Source organism: Tachypleus tridentatus, chromosome 5, assembly GCF_004210375.1.
Source record: "Tachypleus tridentatus isolate NWPU-2018 chromosome 5, ASM421037v1, whole genome shotgun sequence".
Lineage (NCBI taxonomy): Eukaryota > Metazoa > Arthropoda > Merostomata > Xiphosura > Limulidae > Tachypleus > Tachypleus tridentatus.
This window is the reverse complement of record NC_134829.1, coordinates 40,340,564-40,361,491: the sequence shown is the minus strand read 5'-3', so window position 1 is coordinate 40,361,491 and position 20,928 is coordinate 40,340,564. Positions and strand designations below refer to the sequence as shown.

At 35.9% G+C, this 20,928-nt stretch overlaps 1 protein-coding gene across 3 annotated transcripts in view; it reads left to right on the top strand.

Moving 5' to 3' along the window:
* The window catches only part of LOC143250988 (protein C19orf12 homolog), a 31,409-nt gene extending 19,770 nt beyond the window's left edge, over window positions 1–11,639 (top strand). The window contains exons 1-2 of one of the 3 annotated variants that reach the window (XM_076502248.1): window positions 4,821–5,102; window positions 9,905–11,639. In XM_076502248.1, the coding sequence (XP_076358363.1) occupies window positions 4,931–5,102; window positions 9,905–10,164 (432 nt within the window). In that variant the 5' untranslated portion in view covers window positions 4,821–4,930 and the 3' untranslated portion in view covers window positions 10,165–11,639. Of the gene's footprint in view, window positions 1–4,820; window positions 5,103–5,140; window positions 5,378–9,904 lie in introns of those variants that run through there. The other 2 variants (XM_076502249.1, XM_076502250.1) reach the window with 2 other exon arrangements.
* The last annotated feature ends 9,289 nt before the right edge of the window (window positions 11,640–20,928 follow it).

The following is a 20,928-nucleotide window of genomic DNA, read 5'->3' as shown; positions in this document are numbered from 1 at the left end:
GTACAACAGAAACTAAGTGGAAGTGCTTGAGTTCAGCAAACAATATTTCGCGTGTCCCTTTTGCTTTAATAACTGCTGACAGTCAGGCATTGTTACAACATTTTTAATCCAAATGTCCTTTGGGAATTTACTTCAAGTGTCTAATACAATCCCATAAAGTTCCTTTGGAAGTAACTTTTGATATGTCAAGGTTTTGATCTATCAAATTCCAGATCTCTGGGATTGTTTCTGTGAAACAAATTGCATCATTTTAATGACTCCAATAGCTTCTTTCTTAGCTAAGTAATTTCTGCATAAGGTGGATGAGTGTTTGATGTCATTATCGTCCTGACAGTAAAATCCTTTATCAGTAGTAAGCAAACCACTTGGTATTCTGTGACAGAACATTATCTGGTGGCATTTGAACTGTTCCATCATTCCATCTATTTTGCAAATATTTCTTGTCATCTTAGCAGAAAAACACCCCCAAACCATCATACTGCCTCCGCATGTTTCATGACAGGTGCTATACATTGAGGTAAGTATTGTTCACCGAACGGGCAACTGTATAATAAAATGAAATATTTCAAACGTGGATTCATCCGTCCATAACACACTTTTCCAATCACTAACAGTTCAGATTTTGTACGTTTTAGAAATTTTCAGCCTCTTGACGATATGCAGAGATCGAAGTAATGGCTTTTAACGGCTACATGGATGAATATTTCATTCTCGTTCAGTATTCTTGATAGGTAGACCTGGATACTTTTCTATCATCAGGTACGTTGTCGTTAATCTCATGATTGAAACTAGTGACGGTCTTCCTTCCATCACTAAACTGCAAAAACAAAGATAATTAATGTCAATATTATTGAATTTAGGTGTTCTGCCTCTTATTTTCGTATTTTCAATTTACCTGTCTCAGTCTTCCAATCTAGGGTGTACTTGACAGTCTCTGAGGAGCATTTCAAGTCTGCAGCAGTTCATCAGAGCCCAACCAGCATCACGTAAAGCTTTTATGTGAACTCTCTACTCTACTGAAAAATTTCTACGCTCTTCGAGCAACAGCATGACAAAACTTAAGATATAGTGTTAACCATTGATTTTTATCAAGGTTTATTTGTGGAATGCTATCAAATTGACTTCTAGCATATACCGATACCATATATTAGCACATTGCTAGGTTCTTTTTATATAGTTAAGATATTGTATGGAGTACCATGATGGTTATTTCAGACTCCATATTTCACCAGTATGTTCATTCAAGCAGAACCCTTGTGATATGCCCTTGGAAAACTATATGGAAGTTCTAAAGAATGATAAATATTCTCACACTGGCTCATTCAATTTCCAACAGGGATCAGTGAAGCATTACCATAGTGTTGACATTCATATTTTTTAATGGCATGGACGAATTAGCCCCATAAAATGGAAAGAATGACAAAATATTCTTTTGTTCTAACGTTATTGCAAACTACTGTACTTCCAAAGATGGTCAAGGTAGGTTATCTTTGGCTTGGACTGCCTGTCTTTACAGATTATCCATATCACACACATCATTGGTTATTTTCAGTGTAACATATTGTTCTTCCAAGCTACTTGTTTTCCTTATCTACTTTGGAACTCGTCCTTTCATCCATACCATGTCACTTGACGAAATTCAGTTTTATTAACGTCAGAGTTACTTTTCACTTTATCACAAGCTGATTGATGTCTTTCTTAGGTGATGTCATGTATCACATCTTTATTCTTCAAATTCTCGAAACACTACAACCCAGTCACGAGATATGTATTTATTTCTAGTAACTCTTGGTATAAGTGCTTCATTTCTTGTCAGTACGATGACCATCCTCTCTGTTGTCACTAAAAGTTTAACCTCTTATGTAGTAATTGCCATTTAGTATGCAGGGATTTCCTGGTCGTAGAATGTGACGCCATTTGAAGCTACTTTAATTTCAGAGGTCTGTGAATTAATTCAATATCCAATATGCACTTATCTTTAATGTAAATTATCCACACATAATGAGGTGTTTTGAAGCTTCCTACAGTTAGTGTAAATTCCAACTTCTCTCTTTCAGAAGTTTATGTCTATCTTCTGATTACAATAGTCTCTCTTCTTTCTTCATCTCTAAAAGCAGTTGACGACCTTTCAATAACGAATTGAGTCGAACAATTACAGTTGTACAACCAGTATCGACTAACGTACTGCTCAGTTTTCTGTCGATAGATACATGGACATGTGGATGGTTTTCCTCAAACAATGAACTCTTATACCATTTGAGGCACATGGAATATTTTCAGTTGAATTTTATCCAATAAATATAACTAATTGAATTTTTATACTTCTGGTTATCTTTTTGTTATTTCTTTAATGACGTTAGGCTTTAAGACAAACCCCAGGGTATTGCTTCATTGACTTCATAACAGATATTGATTCCTTTAAGTCTTGGTTTTTAATGGCCAGGTATCCCACATTTATAACAGTTCTTGTATCTTTTGAGAGGAGCTTTTATTTCATGCAGTCTTTTTCCCCTACAGTTCCTGGTAACGTTTTCATTCAAGTTACACTTCAAACGTGATTTACTTTCTCCATTCTGTGTAACTTGTTCAAAAACTAGTCTTTAGTTTTTATCTACAACTTCAATTAATTCATGTGCCTTTTCCAACTGGAGAACTCCTTATAAAGATACATATCTATTTTGCTTAACTTTATTTCTCATAACCTCGTCTTTTATGGTATCTATGATTGTTCCATAGCCAATAAATCCATTATTTCACAAGGACCATTCGAGTAAAATAATTGGACAAGCTTTTCCAAATCTTCTGCATGCTCGACTAAATTCATTTCTCTTTATCGTGTTCTGGAAATTCTGTAACATTCTGGTATGTTACAAAAGACAACTACCAACAGTTGATAGTTGTTTTGGTTCTTAACTGGAAGGTTGATAATTAAAATTGATCCTCTTAAATGAGCAGCAAGATGGATGAATTGTTGCTCATTATTACATCTGCTTACTCTGGAAATATAATCGGACTGCGCCAAGTATGACGTCCTTGGTTGTTTTCCATCATAGTCCATTTATTTATTAGTTGACCAATTTTTATTTCATTGTATTGTTTGCGACATGAATTTCGCGAAAAGCTACTCGAGGGATATCTGCGCTAGCCGTCCTTAATTTAGCAGTATGAGACTAGAGGGAAGGCTACTATTTTACCAACAAAGAAGGGGATTGACCGTCACATCATAATGCTCCCACAGTTTCGTGCGACGAGGATTCGAACCCGTGATCCTCGGATTACGAGTCGAGTGCCTTTAACCACCTGGCCATGCCGGGTCATTTCATTGTATGAAGTTAAAGCCAACATAAAACTAAAACGTCATGATTCGGTGGAACATGCTCCATGATATTCGGGAAACAGGAAGAACATGCAACATTTCATTTATATACTGACCCCCGCTAGTACAGCGGTATGTCTTCGGATTTATAACGCTAAAATCAGGGGTTCGATTCCCCTCGGTGGGCTCAGCAGATAACCTGATATGGCTTTGATATAAGTAAACACAAAATTTACATGCAAAATTTGCATATTGTCGCCTCAGAGGCGACACATTTACTTTCGTGGCATCAGGACTAAATCTCTACTAAAACTATTTTGTTGTTATTTTTAGCAGTTTCTAATGTTTCTCTTAAGTATAATTAATGTTTTGACTTTACTTTGTAAAGTATTTTGCTTATTGCATTAAGTTGTTGGAGATGTTATACCGAAACATATAGAGTTTGTAATTGATCGCAGCAGTGGGTACAGCGCATGTATCTCTTTTTGTGCAACTTAACAATAACTAAACATTTAATACAAAGTTTGAATTTATTTTCTTTATTTTTGGTTACTCTTGAATAATTAAATTAGTGGGCCAATATGGTTAGGGCACTCGACTCTCCGTCACACCAAACATGCTCGCCCTTTTAGCCGTGGGGGCGTTATAATGTAACGAACAATCCCACTATTTGTTGGTAAAAGAGTTAGCCTTGGGTGGTGATGACTAGCTGCCTTCCCTCTAGTCTTACGCTGCAAAAGTAGGGACGGCTAACACAGATAGCCCTCGTGTAGCATTGCGCGGAAATTCAAAACAAACAAACACGGTGAATTCCACTATTCGTTGGTAAAAGAGTAGCACAAGAGTTGGCGGCGGATGGTGATGACTAGCTTCCCTCTAGTCTTTCACTTCTAAATTATGGACGGATAGAGTATATACCCCTCGTGTAGCTTTGCATGAAATTCAAACCAATTAGATTTGTTGATTTTTTTTGTATGCTTGTTTCATTTGTATTTAAGTTGCAAAATATGTACCGTGTTTCTCCGAAAATAAGACAGGGCTTATATTAATTTTCACTCCAAAATATGACACTAGGGCTTATTTTCGGGGGATGTCTTATTTTGATATATTAAAAAAAATGAAGTTACAAAGTAAAACTATTAAACTAACCATTTAAAATAAACTATTATTAAACTATTAAACTAACTGATTAATACTTAAACAAACTAATTAACTAACTATTAAACTAATTAATAAATTATTTTTTTTATTTCTTTCCTCTTCCTGCCACTCTTAACTAGGGCTTATTTTAAGGGTAGGGCTTATATTAAAACTATCCCCAAAAATCACACTAGGTCTTATTTTATGGGTAGGTCTTATTATCGGAGAAACACGGTACTTATTCCTCACCGATTATTAACTGATATGCTCTTGACTTTTTGTCTTTGTACATTCTGTGGCTTGCGATTAGATTATAAAACGTGTAATCCTCGAATTTTATTGGCTGTAGAAAACAAAACCATAACTAAAAAGTTACTTTGAATACACTTGTTACGGTACCTGAGTGCAGTCTAAGCACGACTGAAACAGAATCGTCCAAGTTTAGTATAAAACAAATAATTTAATTTTGTAACTATGCTTAAATTACAATATGTCAATTTTAATGATATACTGGATATTTTGATAAAAGTATCATCAGAAGAAAACTTGACGGTAACGTTGAAGGAACCGGTAAATGGCGGTGTCGTTATGGGAGCTTCCGCGTTTCTTGGAGCGTTACTTCTAGGCCCACCCGGTTTAGCAGTTGGTATGTGAACCTAGTTTCACGGAAGTAATATTGTTGGATAAGTATAACTTTTATTTTTAAGAGTAATTTTACACTGAAGTAGTCTACGACTCTGATGCTTTTGTAGAATATAACATAAAATCGACACTTGGAAGGCACGGGTGGATAAGTATTACGTGAGTAGTAAACTCACGTGATTCATAAACTTTCCGCGCGTATCCTTCTGGTGGGCCCGCGACAATAAGATTACGAGTCGAACGCCTTAATCCACCTAGCCATGCGGGTGCTTTATCAAGGTCGGTATAGATATATCTGTATGGTATAACTGCGTGTACTTGTATATATTTTGTGAGCCACCAGAGCGACTTCTGTATCTAAGTCGTTAACGGATACGTCTGTGTGTGTGTGGGTGTGTATAATATAAGCATATAAATATCCGTATATTATCGTGCCTTATTTTTTTGCTTAACATCAGATGTGCTGTCACTGGAATTCTTTTCAATAATACGGAAGTTTTGTCGCAAAGTTACGAATTTATCAGTCATTAGAAGACTTGTTTGTTTGTTCTGAATTTCGCGCAAAGCTAATCGAGGGCTATATGCACTAGCCGTCCCTAATTTTGCAGGGTAAGACTAGAGGGAAGGCAGCTAGTCATCACCACCCACCGCCAACTCTTGGGCTACTCTTTTACCAAGTTGGCTTGACCGTTAGATATATAAGGCCCCCACGGCTGACAGGGCGGAATAAGTTGCGAAATTTATGAAAAAAAAAAAACACTAAGTATTAGAAGTAAGATTTCTTAATTTCCGTAGTGATTTGTTGTTTAGTTGTGACTCATTCTCTGAAATTAGTAGAGCTACATTGTATTTTCTGTTTAAAAGTCTACAGCAGTGAGTGAAAATGTTTGCTGTTATGGAACAATCATTGTCAATTGCACCGTGATCCTCAACTAAGTGTTCAGCCACATCACCGACTTTACTGTCTAAGGAATTCGTTTTGTCCATGGTAGTTCTGCCTGTTTCAGCCAGGTAGACAGAACCACAAAAACAGAAAATAAAAAAGTCCGCATATCAACCTGTATACAACATTGTTATGATTACAGTTGCCTCATAATAATGACTTACAATCTGCGCATTTGTTTGTGGATTTGTTACATGGTTTTGGGTTAAACTTTAATTTTGTATTTTTCAAGGTTCAACTTCGTTTCTCTGTAACATCAAGACTTGTTTGTTATAGGCTTGTCTAATACGAGTTGTTATCTTAGGACTAATATATGATATGAATTTCGTGTGGAAATGTTTCTGCATTGTTACTTTGGGCTCTGTTTTAATATCTTCGGAAAGTCTCAACAATAAGTGTTTTAGGACATTAATTAAAATGTTTAATTTATGTACAGGTTCTCTGTCTCTTTGGATTTACCGTTAGTAGTTGTACGAGTCTTATTATTACGGTTTGGTTGTCCAATAATAGTCGCACGATTAAGATGTAGTGGATGACATGAGAGGTACCGTAAAAACACCGGTTTGTCACAATACTTTTGATACAGTTCTGTGACAAGTTGGCCATCTTTTGGGATAACCTGAACATAAAAAAACAACAACAGTATATTTGATTATTTGGAACGCGCACTAGTAGGATGGAAGTTATTGAGGAAATCATGAGAAAGTAGTACAATAATCTGAGCTATTCCAAGTATGTCGTCTATATTCCGTATTTTACGCCTTGTAGGGACGCTACATCGTGGAAGACGCACCCTAATTTTGGAAAGATATTTCTGAGAACAAATATTTTGATTCAGTAACCAACAGTAAATGCAGTCAAATACATCATATTCGTCACAGTGTATCGACAATAGTTAAATTGAATGTTTTATGCTATTAAAAATACATGTAATTGGTAAGTAATGAGATTATGATGTGTATGAGAGGTCGTTATGAGTAGACCCTAAAATAACCTCTTGGCTTAACCCGTCACTTTTGTCTTGGAAGACGCATGGGAATTTTCAAGGTCTTTTTAAAGAAATAAAATAGTGCATCTTACAAGGCGTAAAATACAGTATATGATCCAGACGTCAGGCTTCTTGTGCGATTTTTTTATGCCAGTGTTGTAAAACTGGTCTTTCTTACATATACCTGTAAATAATGAAAAAGTTAGGGCTAAGCGATTACCTACAACAATGCCTGATAACTGTTGATATTAACTCTCGTTAAACCAAAAATAATTATTTTGCAGCACCAGATATAACAAATTTCGATTTTCTGAATTGTGTATCCTGCTAAATCAACATTGTCTTTATGATTATCTACATATTCCGTAACCAGTTCGACCCCTTTATCAATAAGAATGAAGAGTATTGAGTATTTACATTGGATAATATACTAATGGGACTGATGCTGTTGCTTGCAGAATGGATGGTTCTAAAAAAGTATTGAGGACTTTTTATGTGTTTAAGAATCAAATTCTAACAGTTGTAAAGTAGTCTACCAACGAGCTACCGTAGTTTTTCGTTGGCGAGTCAAAGGCTAACAGAATGGGTCGAAACGGATATCTTCTTTGTGGTCCGTCGGGGAACCATAGAGTTCCGGTGGTCTACTGTTGTTGAGAATAAGGTTAATTGTTATGGAGTGTTGAGTTTTTACACAGGTTTAATTGAATCTTTACATTTTTTCTTAGTGTTATTAGTTGGATCTCGCTGCAGTTTTTTACAGTTGTTATTAGTTGTTGAGATGGTCATTTATTTTTTTACACACACGTGTCTTGTAACAGATTTATTGTTATGCATTTATTTCAATATCTACATTTGTTTCAGTTTGATGCATGTTACCTATGTTGTTAAATTTGTATTAGGCAAGCCCAGCCTGTTCTCTAAATATGTAGAAGATTCTGGACAGCAAGAATCAACAGTATGTGATTTACGAAAATACTAACATGTTTTCGAATATTGTTGAACGTTCGAAGATCTCGTGTGATGTGGAAACACAGTCTTAAAATATTATTATTGTTTTGTTTCGTCAGCTGCAGTCAGTATACTATAAGCCTCGGAAGCTATAATTGTGATTAACGCTTATTTAAGAACATTATGAACCGTTCAACTTCAGGGAATTAACTTTAGATGTTAGTATTTCTACAAGAACATTAGATATTTATCTTCCCCTGCGAAAAGTGACCTTGTAAACCGTGTTAGGCCAAAGAGTAATAGAGCTAACTAGCATTCCTGTCAACTGAAGTGTAACTGTGTATCAACATAAAAGTAATTTGTGCCTCGGGACGTGAACCGTCGATAAAATATTAAGTTCCAGACTAAATGGAGAACTAAATATTCTTTGTGTCTAAAAATTTTGTATAAAATTAATTATTTGTAATAATCGTTGTCATAAATTGAATAATTATTTGTATATTAAAATATATTTGTGTTAAGAAAGAAAACCGTGTATCAATCATGTTGTGAAATATCATAAGTTTTATACATAACGAAATTCAAATAACCTGTGAAATTTCCAGCTGTTTCAAATCATAATACATAACATACGTTACGTAATAAATCGGGGATTTGTCTAAGATTAATTATAATACGTAAAAATCTATAACTACAAAACCCTAACTTGTATCAGAAACTTCTATAATTAGCTTATCTTTATTATCTTTCAGGCTGCTCAGAGCTGTCTTTTCTGAAAAATTTAAATTACCTCCTTGTCTATAATCCATAATATCTGTTAGTAAGTAGTCTATTTTGTATTCAAGATTATAATATGTTATCTTCCTTGGTTCATGTGAATTTGGTGTATCTCAGTTTCTAGTGATGTTTGTCTTTATTATTATTGAAAAAAAAACAAACAAGTAGAACGTTTGATGTATTTGAATTTCGTGTAAAGGTACTTCAGGGCTGTCTGCGTTAACTATCCCTAATTTAATAGTAATAAGACTAGAGGAAAGACAGTCAACACCATCTACCGCTAATTCTTGGGCTACTTTTTTATCAACGAATAATGGAATTGGCCTTCACTTATAATCCCAAAACGGCTGAAAGGGCGAGCATGTTCGGTGACAGGGACCCACTGTTTGCGGGGGAGCACCATAACTGTCAAAGAATTTACTAAAGTTACCAGAAGAGTTTCTTCGCCCTGTGTATTTTGAATACATGGTCATATTGCAGACCAGAGATAACTTGTTCTTACACAATTCGAGGACTGAAATCATCAGAGTAAGCTTCACATATAAATTACTTTTAGTACCAGTTACTAACATCTCATAACTACTGAAAAATGAGAGTTAGTGAGTTTGCTTTTAATATTCGGCCCGGCATGGCCTAGCGCGTAAGGCGTGCGACTCGTAATCCGAGGGTCGCGGGTTCGCGCCCGCGTCGCGCTAAACATGCTCGCCCTCCCAGCCGTGGGGGCGTTATAATGTGTCGGTCAATCCCACTATTCGTTGGTAAAAGAGTAGCCCAAGAGTTGGCGGTGGGTGGTGATGACCAGCTGCCTTCCCTCTAGTCTTACACTGCTAAATTAGGGACGGCTAGCACAGATAGCCCTCGAGTAGCTTTGTGCGAAATTCCAAAACAAACAAACAAACTTTTAATATTAACCTTAAGTACGCTATAACCGAGCATAGTACTAAACCGAGCAGAAGTTTAGAATGACACGATATTTGAGCGTTGTTGTATATAAGTTAGTAATAAAAAGAATATATTAATAAGGGTAACCCTAGAATAGCAACGAAACATTGAAACTTTGACATGTCAACTGCTAGTACGTATTGTATTGTCCGGTTTTGCATAAATGTTTTATTGTTTATTCAATAATATGCTTGGTAAATATTTTTAGGTAGCGCTGTTGGTGGTTGTATAGTATACTACAGAGGAATGGGCAAGTTCAAGTCCGTTGTTGAAGTCATACAAGAAATGCCGTACGAAAAGAAGAAAATCTTAGTGAACGCTGTTATGGATGCAATATCCCATCTGGATATCACTGATCTAAATAAATTAGCTGCTTTGGTTTTTAATAAGGACTCAGTGAAAAAACTGATAATCGATGTTCTTGTTTTTTTCCTGGAAAGGACATATAATTATAAAGTAAATCATTAATAATTTCATGAAGCCTAATACCTCCTGCAAATATTGAGATAAAAACACTTCTTGGTGGGTTTGAAACATACATTGAATTTGTCATTAGTACAGTGAAGTATGGAATTCGTTATCAGATCACCGTATTTTCTTCTACTCCTTAAGATTCCTGTCAGTCATTTATTAAACCTTGAAACCACTTTAAATTACTATCACTTGCAATAAATCATAATTCAAAGCAACTGGTCCTCTTCAGGATTTGGACATGAGAAACTTACATGATTAATCTCTGAAATTTCTGGAACACCACCTAGTGGCACAGCGGTATGTCTGCGAAAATTTTTGTCGTTATATTCTGACGTTCGATACTCTCATAAGACAAATAAATTCTGGAACATAAATTTTTCTTGTGTGCTTTAACGTGTATGACCGATGTGTTTTTTAATTTTGAAATATAGACTTTCCCGTTGTTCTACAGGATACTATACTTCGTTTTTGATCTATTTTTCAAGTTTAAGATACGTTATTTTATGTGTATAAGAAAGGAAACCTCTTTTATGTGTTGCAAAACAACCAAAAACTTGAATAAAAGTACTTCACATATATTGTAATGGTGTGAACGCCTTTTCTAAGCTGGCGTAACATGATTATAATTAGTTACGCTTGCTCCAAAACATTATGTTAGGCCTATTATATTTTCGAACAATACATTATCTATCAACTTCCTTAGGATTTTTAAATAAGAGTGTTTGACAATATCCTAACCACACAATTTCCACTATATCTGTTAATAACGAAATACTTTGGTCAGTGCAAGTACAATTAATTCTAATTATGTTCATAAAATGCGTTCATGTCGTAACAGTAGCTGTTAAAACAAATGGCCCATGTCAATAATGTCACGACCCCTACTGTGTTCTTGTTGTGTTCATTTTGTTTCCGCTGACTCATGTATCAATCGAAACTTGTCACAGGCAATTAATATGTCGATGCTGTGTGAAAAGTGTTTTTTAAATGTCATCCAACAGTTAAACTGAAATATGCAAGGGAGCGGTCGTCGCGAGTCGCATAGTATAAGATCTGTGATTTTAATTTTTTTGTTTAATTTGAAGAAGTTATTTTTTTCTCAAGGTTATTTGGAGAGTGGCTATTGTGTCACTGATTGTGCTTTCTCTTGGTCAGTTACTATAACAAACATATTTTTTTACAAATCTCCAGTGCAAAGAAAGCAAAATAAAAAATAGAATATAAAGGTTGAAAAGATATCAGAATATTTAACTTTCGTAAAAAGAATTATTTTGTGATGTTTCTAAGTAATACACGTGCCATCGGCTACAAGTTAAACTTGAGTTATTTAATCACTATACTTTTGTATGCTCTTAAGTAATAACCGAAACCCAGTTGTTTAAAGATATTTTCTTTTTTAATATCAAAGCAAGATTTTAAAAGCTAAAGATTTTTTGAATTTTTTCATTAAATATAATAAGGTGCAAATATTCAAACGTGCAGTTTGTATACACGCTGAACATGTATCCATAATTTCACAATTACTTCGGTGCTTTTTATGTTCGTAAGGTGATTAAAGAATATTTTAATATGTGAAGTAACAATGGTTCTATTTCTATCTCGACGGCTTAGCATGGCCAGGTGGTTAAGACACTCGACTCCTAATCTGAGGATTACTGGTTCGAATCCCGTCACAACAAATATATTCGCCTTTTTAGCCGTGTGGGTGTTATAAGGTGATGTTCAATCCCACTACTCGTTAGTAAAAGAGTACTCCTAGAGTTGATGGTGATGACTAGCTGCCTTCCCTCTAGTCTTACACTGCTAAATTAGAGACGACTAACGCAGATATCCCTCGAGTAGCTTTGCGCGAAATTCAAAACAAACCAAACCTTTCTCGACAAGCATGACATAATAATTAGATCGTCGCTACCTAACAGATGGTGATAGCAGTTATCACTCTACCTGTATGAATTGCTTTCTTTATTACATATTTGAGGAATTTATAGCTCCTAATAAGGAAAGTCTTTTCGTGTCTTTTATATGAGAGCATATCGACTGGTGAAATACAATAATATTTGTACGTTTTTCACTCTGATGTGTGTTAAATAAGTTCTGGTTTGGTTTTTTTAATTTCGCGCAAAGCTTCACGAGTGCTATCTGCGCTAGCCGTCCCTAATTTAGCAGTGTAAGACTAGATGGAAGACAGCTAGTCATCACCACCCACCGCCAACTCTTGGGCTACTCTTTTACCAACGAATAGTGGTATTGACCGTACCATTATAACGCCCCCACGGCTGAAAGGGCGAACATGTTTGGCGCGACGGGGATGCGAACCCGCGACCCTCAGATTACGAGTCGCAAGCCTTAGCACGCTTGGCCATGCCGGGCCAAAATAAGTTTTAAAAAGTGTTTAAGTTTTTATATAAATACATTTTGAACGTACAACAGGGCCCTAAATACTGTACAGAAAAAAAAAAAAAACCTACAATATTTTATATTCGATTTAACAATTTTATTCAATTTTATAAAACGCGGACATATCGGCACATTTGTTAATTGTAAAATACGTCATTAAAACGTGAATATAAACAAGAAGTTAAACAGAGAAACTGTTGGCATCGTATTAACTGCACAGCAAAGCACTAACATAACACCAAGCTGATAATTATAGCAAACTTCACAAAGCAAATGGTTTAACTTCAAACAGTAACGAGTCCTTCTCTTTCCAGGACAGCTTTCAGAAGATGTTTCTAGAGCATGGTTGACTTTCGTATATAACGTGAATGGAATGACAACATACTTAAGACATTTTCCTTCTCCACATTTGACTAGTTCTTTTATTGTTGTTGTTATGTCCATAACGAGCACGAAACATCAGTTATTATACGATTCTGATTATACAACAACGGGAAGACTACTGTGACAGTTACAGTCCCTGTCTGTTGACAACGTGTAGTTTACAATGTCCCTGTCTCCCTCTCCTCTTTCCGTTGAAATGACATCCATGAAAGAAACACAGGTAGAGCTCATTGTACGTACCAACAAACAAACAAGTATTTACTTTGATATTCCGTATGAAATCTCTTAATGGCTTTTTATGTACATGATTATTGTGTATGTTATAACGAATACTGTCAATTAGTGGTATATAGTACTTGAATAGAAAAGTATATGATATGGAAAGATAAGTCTGGGAACGAAAATGGTTATAGGAACTATTTGCCACAAAAATTAGCCCGTTAGTCTACATTTCTGACGCATTAACCAAGCTAATCAGAATCGACCACGTAATATTTTCAGATGAAACAAAGCTGGAGCAGTGAGATACGTCTTCAAAATTGAAGGTTTGACAAGATACTTATTACCAAATGGTACTGAATTCTTAAATCTGTTAAAGAAAGATATGAACATAAATTAATGTGCAAACATAAAAGTAAAATAAATGATTAGTACTCTAAAGCACAGTTTACTTTCTTTATTAGACCTATACGCGGTAACTGTGTCTCTTACTAAATGAGTCGATTTTATATCAAATAGTGAGACTGAACACCAAGTGCAATACAAAATAAATCATTTTTTATTACATACAAACATTGTGTGTATGTACTTTCTGTTTCTTACACATGGTGATCACTTTTACTGGACTACCGGAATGATTACTGAACACCAAGTTTCAGATTGTACGAACCAAATGATGTTACGGCCCACTCTACTAAATGCAACGTTTCTTAACGAGTAAGGAATCGCACATTGACCCAACACAATATTGTCACTTACCAGGAATTGTCAGTGGGACAATTATTCACAAGGTCCCCGTCAGATCCAAAAAAATGTTTGACACAAGTCCCTAATGTTGTCCTCTGAACAATAATGGTACATCCTTAATTAGCAGAGTAGGTCTTACTACAAGCACAACTGGTTCCGAAACTAGGCCTTATGTTAAATAAATGTTATGAAGAGGAACATTAACAAAGTCATCTTCAATACACTGCACGATAACAGACTCACTTGTGGTGGAGCTAGAATCCAAGAACAGTATACCTTCTAACAGCAATGCCTAAGTCGCTTCAATGTCACGTAAAATACGTAGAGATATGGGATAAGCAGTTTAATTTGTCATAGATACAACAAACAGACACAAAAAGGCTAAATTCATCCAGAATAACATCAGCCTTTTTGATTGTGTCCAAATCAACAATATCGGGTGATCTGGTGAAACTACGTCCAGACGTAGACACGAAAGCACGGGGTGTTGCTTCCTTTTCTTTTTCAAACTCCAATAATCGAACAAAATGTGTTCAGATTTGTTTGTTTTCACAACGGACTATCTGCTGAGTCTACCGAGGGAAATCGAACTGCTATCCTGCTTGCAATAAGATTTCGAACTAGAGGGGCCCGGCATAGCCAGGTGGATAAGACACTTGACTCGTAATCGAGGGTCGCGGGTTCGAATTACCGTCACACCAAACATGTTTGCCCTTTCAGCCATGGGGTCGTTATAACTATTTGTTGATAAAAGAGTAGACAGTGGGTGGTGATGACTAGCTGCCTTCCTTCTAGTCTTACTCTGCTAAATTAGGGACGGCTAGCGCAGATAACCCTCGTGTAGCTTTCCGAGAAATTCAAAAACAAACAAACAATTGAACTAGAGAAGTTGGATTCTCTTTAATAAACCTAAACTTTATTGGAGTGAACAGACACAGATTTTTGCCGAAATGGTAAGAATTTACTTTTATGGAAAACGTTTCTGTGTGAAAGTGTAATGGTCATCAGAAACAGTAGCTGCTTTCCGTAATATTTCAACTTTCTTTTCATTCAAATAAGATTTAAGGTCGTCACTTGTACAATGTTTAAATTCCTCAGCTAGACACAATTGTCTTAATTTATTGAAACTGTTGCCAATACACATTGAATTACACCATCGATCAAAACAAGCCTCTTTTTTAGAGGGCGAATTCCATTAAAGTTTGACTTGCTTGTGATAACCTCAAAATTTTTCGCGAAAAGACTCCAGTACTAAGGGAGATAGATTGAGGATATCTGCTTTTAACCTTACCATAATTGATGCAATCTTTCAGAGAGGGAGCAGCATATGCTTCTTGGGCTTTACCAGTTAAAACACTGGTAATAATAATGACCATATTTAGATGGGTCATTTTCTCAAAACGTTGGAAGTATTTATGAACTTTATTTTCATTAAATGGTGGTGCTTTAATATACCAATTGAGTTCAAAGTTATCATTTTGCTTTGATCGATCAGAGTTGAGTCTAATTAAAGGAGAGGCTCACACTACTTTAAAGATAAAAGGCATTTTACCTCTTATTTCATGGTAATGGTACTATAAAATATTTCGATCGTTTTGAATGAAAATGTTTAAGCAATTGAAATTCGCAAAAAAGTGGCATCATAACAAGTATAGAGTTGGTACCCAATGTTTTCTTTAGTTGTGATTGAAAATTTTCAATCCTTCAGATTGAAATATTTAGAAAATTGACATTTTTAAAAATATACTCTTGACATTTTTTCAGTATAAGAAGTAAATTAAAGTTCATGAAAATTCAGTTTGTAAATGTTCCAGGAGAAGACGAAAAGTAACATCCAGATGATGAAATCACGTAATGCTGGTATTAAACTTGTAAACGAAAGAAGGTTTTGAATGAGAGACAGTATAAACATTGGTAAATGTTCACAATCAAAAGTAAAAGATAGCTTTGCCTAGTATAGGTCAGTGTACGTGTGTAAAATCAAATTTCACAGAAGTAACAACAGAATACATAAAGACTTAAAAACAAAAGGGTGTTGTTCAAGCCGAGTTCCAATTGGCGAATTGATTGAGCAATTAGTGTGGTCTTAGGGTATTCTTTGCATGTTAGATCAGAGCACGAGCACACGTTAACTCCATAAAAATGTTGCTTAACCATGGTAAAGTGTATATTATTCGATTTCTAGGGATACATTTAGAAGAGAATAATGATTGTGATCAAGCAGTTATGGGTCACTTCAACCAACATACCTGCTGACCTATTATCTAACTGGAACTCGTTGATTTTGTATTTTCAACCTGGACTTTTAACACTAGTGATAGAATTTGGGTTGCTTCTGGGTCTTGTTATTCTATTAGTCAGCAATATTTCATAACTTTTATGCCAAAATCTCCAAGGATCCTGTAATGAAAAGTTATTTCTTGACTGAGGAGTGAAATACACCAAAATTCCAACATCCACGAAAATATCTCTATGTAACACAAATTTTGTTCCTGGATAGTATGTGTTATTTCTTAATTGCTTATGTTGTAAAAGTACAGAAAATGGCCATTATTCCCTTCTATGTAAAAACGGGCAAATTTGCACATTTTCATTTACATAAGGTCTGAATAAAACAACATATGAATCAAGATTTACATACATTTATACTAAAGTTATACAAAAATATTTAGAAGTGAGTAGTTTTTCGAGATTTGCGACTGTAATGTAAATCACTTTCACGTATCAGCCCCCAAATATAGTCTCCCATCATGTTTTCGTTATACGCTCCTTGGTAGCGGCGTTCAGTATATCTTGATGAAAGCTCTCGCCTTGTTCCTTTGATTATGCTTCCATGTTCTCCTTGAATTTATCAAGATGAGCGTCAAGGATATGGACTTTCAGGGACATCCTGCAGCCCATTTTGCTGTAGTTCTTCACCAGAGCCTCAACCAGTTCTACATTATCTTCGGCCTTGTGATTGTCAAAGAAGCCTCATACCAGTGCGACAAAGCTGCCCCAAGCTTTTTTTCCCTTCCTACTGATCTTCTTGGGAAATTATATGCACTCCAAGATCTTCTTTATTTGTGGTCCAACGAAGACACCAGCTTTGACCTTTGCCTTAGACAGCTTAGGGAAGAAGTCTCGAAGGTGCTTGAAAGCTGCAGACTCCTTCTCAAGAGCTGTGACAAATTGTTTCACAAAACCCAATTTTATGTGCAATGGTGGAAACAACACCTTCTGGAGGTCCACTAATGGCTCACATTTGACATTGTGCCTCCCCACAGAGAACTCGGTCCGTTATGTCCAGTGCTTCCTGTTGTAGTGTGCTGCAGTGTCCCTGCTGTCCCAAAGATAAAGATAACAGGGAAACTTGGTAAAGCCTCCTTGGAGACTCATCAAGAATGCCACCATTTTGAAGTATCCGATAACCTTGCTTGAGTGGTCAGTGGATTCACTCCAAATTCTTGGAATAGCGAACTTCATAGCTTTATTTTCCTCTCTGTACCATCCTGCAAAAAGCAAAATAAAATTGTTATTATGAAGAAAAAATTTATTTCATCCACAACTAATGTGTAAGAGGTTCATGCAAAATATTTTATGTGATATTTTTTATACTATTGGAAATTTAAAAAAATTGAAAGATATTTAAATTTTAAAAGGTCTAAAATTTGTATAATATAAAATCTTACTATTCAGGCAAGCAAAAACTGTCTATCTTACCTTCTAGTTTTTTTTTGTTTTTTTCAGTGCTCGCAGGTAAAATGAGGTTCCCAGAGTTTGTTTTGATCCCTAACAGGCATGCCGAAATTAGGCCTTGTAGGCATAACACATTTTAGCAGATGCTGTCACAAAGTATTTTTTCGCTCTTGTCTTGATAAATTGGCCACATACATAGCAGAATGTGTCTGGATAATGCTTGTAGCTTCTTGATGCCACCTCTTATAAAATCAGATAGGTCTATGTGTTCACTTAGGTAGTTAGAACTGTACTGAAGTGGTGAGTGGTGAGCCCCTGTATATATATTACTATGGAAAGTTTTAGAATATTCTAAAAGGTTCTTGATAATTTTCTCGTCAGTTTTACAACATTCTAGAAAATTCTTGTAAGTCCTACAACAATTTAGAAAGTTCTTGAAAATTCTTGCAAGCTCAAGAAAATTCTCTATCAGTTACTAAGCATTGAATCGGCCTGGAATGTTCTAGAAAATGGGTAAATTTGAAAATTTCATTACCCAGGTCACAAAAGCAAAGTTTGTAGAGAAAATAGGTCTTTTCCATTTACTTTAGGAATAAGCGTTTGGGAAATAACACTTTCTGCCCCGGAACAAGAAAGTAAAGATTTTGTAACATGATGTAATTTACGGTCTTTAGCCTCTTCATTGTTGGCAACTTCAAGTTACGACCATGAAAGATGAATTGCAAAGTTATCGATTGATTTGAGTGAGATTTAAGAACTCGTTATCCTGAGGTAGTAAAATGAAAGGCAAATCATACCTTAATTTTATGATGGTATTTTTTTCTTTAACCCTATGTACACATGTGAGGGTCATATTGCACATGGTAGAGCCTTCTATAGAGTACCATTCATCATAGTGTTACGTATGTGATATCCTAGTTATCGACTATTCATTCTAACTTACATTGCTAATTTAGCGTCAATTTGTGGTATAGAATAAATAGCAGGTATTATACACAGAGATATTGGGAAACTTGTTGATATGCCCTTCAGAGGTCTAGAAATGATGCAAATATATGATGGACAGAGATACACTTATTCTTCAGTTAAACATTGCTTTTCTCTACAACTCATCAGAGGCTGAGTTACTCTGATGTCAACAATTCATAAACATATCTTAAGTGCAAATGCTTTCGTCAACACATCTGATTTTTTGTGTATGCTGACTTGCACACTTTATTGAAAGTTTGCCACATGCCCTGTAGTTATACACGTTGTAAATTTAAAATGATGGTTAGCATTCCTTCTCCAATAAAGTTTACTGTCTATGGACATCATTCTTTAATACGATCTCGTATACAGGAAAAAAAGTAATCTCTTTCAATGGATCTTCATGTAATTTCAAGAAGTTAATGTCTCAAGTATCTATTTTGAGAATAACTTGTCACAAAGTAGCACCTAAACAAAATAAATGTTTCTTGCTACCTAGATTAATGAGTTCGGGCCAAAGTAAAAAATACAAAACAAACTGAGACTAGATAGAGTAAAGGAACAAAGTATTGTATCTTGCAGCTAGTCATCACCACACAACACTAACTCTTGCACTACTTTCTAACGAACGAATAATGGGGTTGAACATCACATTATAACTTCTTCACGACTGAAAAGGCAAGAATGACTGTGATGATGGGGATTCGTGTTCGCAACCCTCAGATTATGAGTCGAGTGCTCCCAACCATCTGACCTAGCCGGGACCCATGATTAATGAAAGGTTATCTTGGGTTTGTTTTGAATTTCGTGCAAAGGTACAGGAGAGATATCTACGTTAACCGTCTCGAATTTATCAGTAAAAGACTAGAAGGCTACTCTTTTACTAAGGAATAGTGGGATTGACAAAAACATTATGGGATTTCTTCGGCTGAAAGGACGAGCATATTTGGTAGGACAAGGATTCAAACCCGAGACGCTCAGATTGTGTGTCAATTGCCCTAACCACCTGGCCATACAGGTCAGTTATCTTAGGACATGAAAAGTTGCCTCCCTTATATGTAATTATAAAAATCGCAAAAATCGTCTATAAAAACCGAAAAACTTAAAATTATATGTACCTCCCCATGGAAACAAGAAACCTTCATACCAATTTTAGTGAAGATCTAGCAAAAAGAGGCGAAATATGTTTATTTGATTTTGGTTTGTTTTGAATTTCACACAAAGGGATATTTGCGTTAGCCGCCCCTAATTTACCAGTTTAAGACTAGAAGGAAGGCAGCTAGTCATCACCACCCATCGCCAACTCTTGGACTACTCTTTAACCAACGAATAGTGGGATTGACCGTCACATTATAACGCCTACACGGCTGAAAGGACGATCGTGTTTGGTGTGACGGGGATTCGAACCCACTACCTTCAGATTATGAGTCCAGAGCCTTAAACACTTGAAACTGCCGAGCCTAGTTTGTCTGAAGTTAAGCACAAAACTGCACAGTGGACTATCTGTGCTCTGCCTATTATAGGTATCGAAATCCTCTTTTTAGTGTTACAACTCCACAGATATAACACTTTGCCTGTAGGGAGCGTGGTGATTTAATGGAGAAAACAAACAAACTTGACAGCGCTTATAAAATCCGTAAAATGGATTTCCGTACCAAATTTAATGAAGATACATCTATAAGGACGACGTACTGGTACAAAACGTCAATACATGTTAGTTAAACAGTTAATTTCCATCCCAGACGTCCTGAGATACATTTTCACGTCAAGTTGGTTTCTCGTCATCACAATAAACGTCTATAAAAACCGCAAAACTGAAAATTTGTTTGTAGCCCGGCATAGACTAACTGAGTCTCCATACCACTTTTGGGAAATGTCCTTTCACACCCTGCGAACGAGTTACATGGTTGAGGCCTGGCGTAGCCAAATGATTCAGGCGCTCGAAATCGTTACCTGAGAGTCGTGTGTTCGGATCCCCCTCACACCAAACATGCTCGCCTTTTCAGCTTTGTGAGCGTTATAATGTGACGATCAGTCCCACTATTTGTTGGTAAAACACCAGCTGCTTTCCATCTATTCTTACACTACTAAATTAGAGACAGCTAGCGCAGATAACCCTCATGTAGCTTTGCTTGAAATTTAAAAACAAACAAATAGGTTGTCGGACAACAAACATTACTCTTGCATTTATACAGGTTTGTTTGTTTTGGAATTTCGCACAAAGCTACTCGAGGGCTATCTGTGCTAGCCGTCCCTAATTTAGCAGTGTAAGACTAGAGGGAAGGCAGCTAGTCATCACCACCCACCGCCAACTCTTGGGCTACTCTTTTACCAACGAATAGTGGGATTGACCGTCACATTATA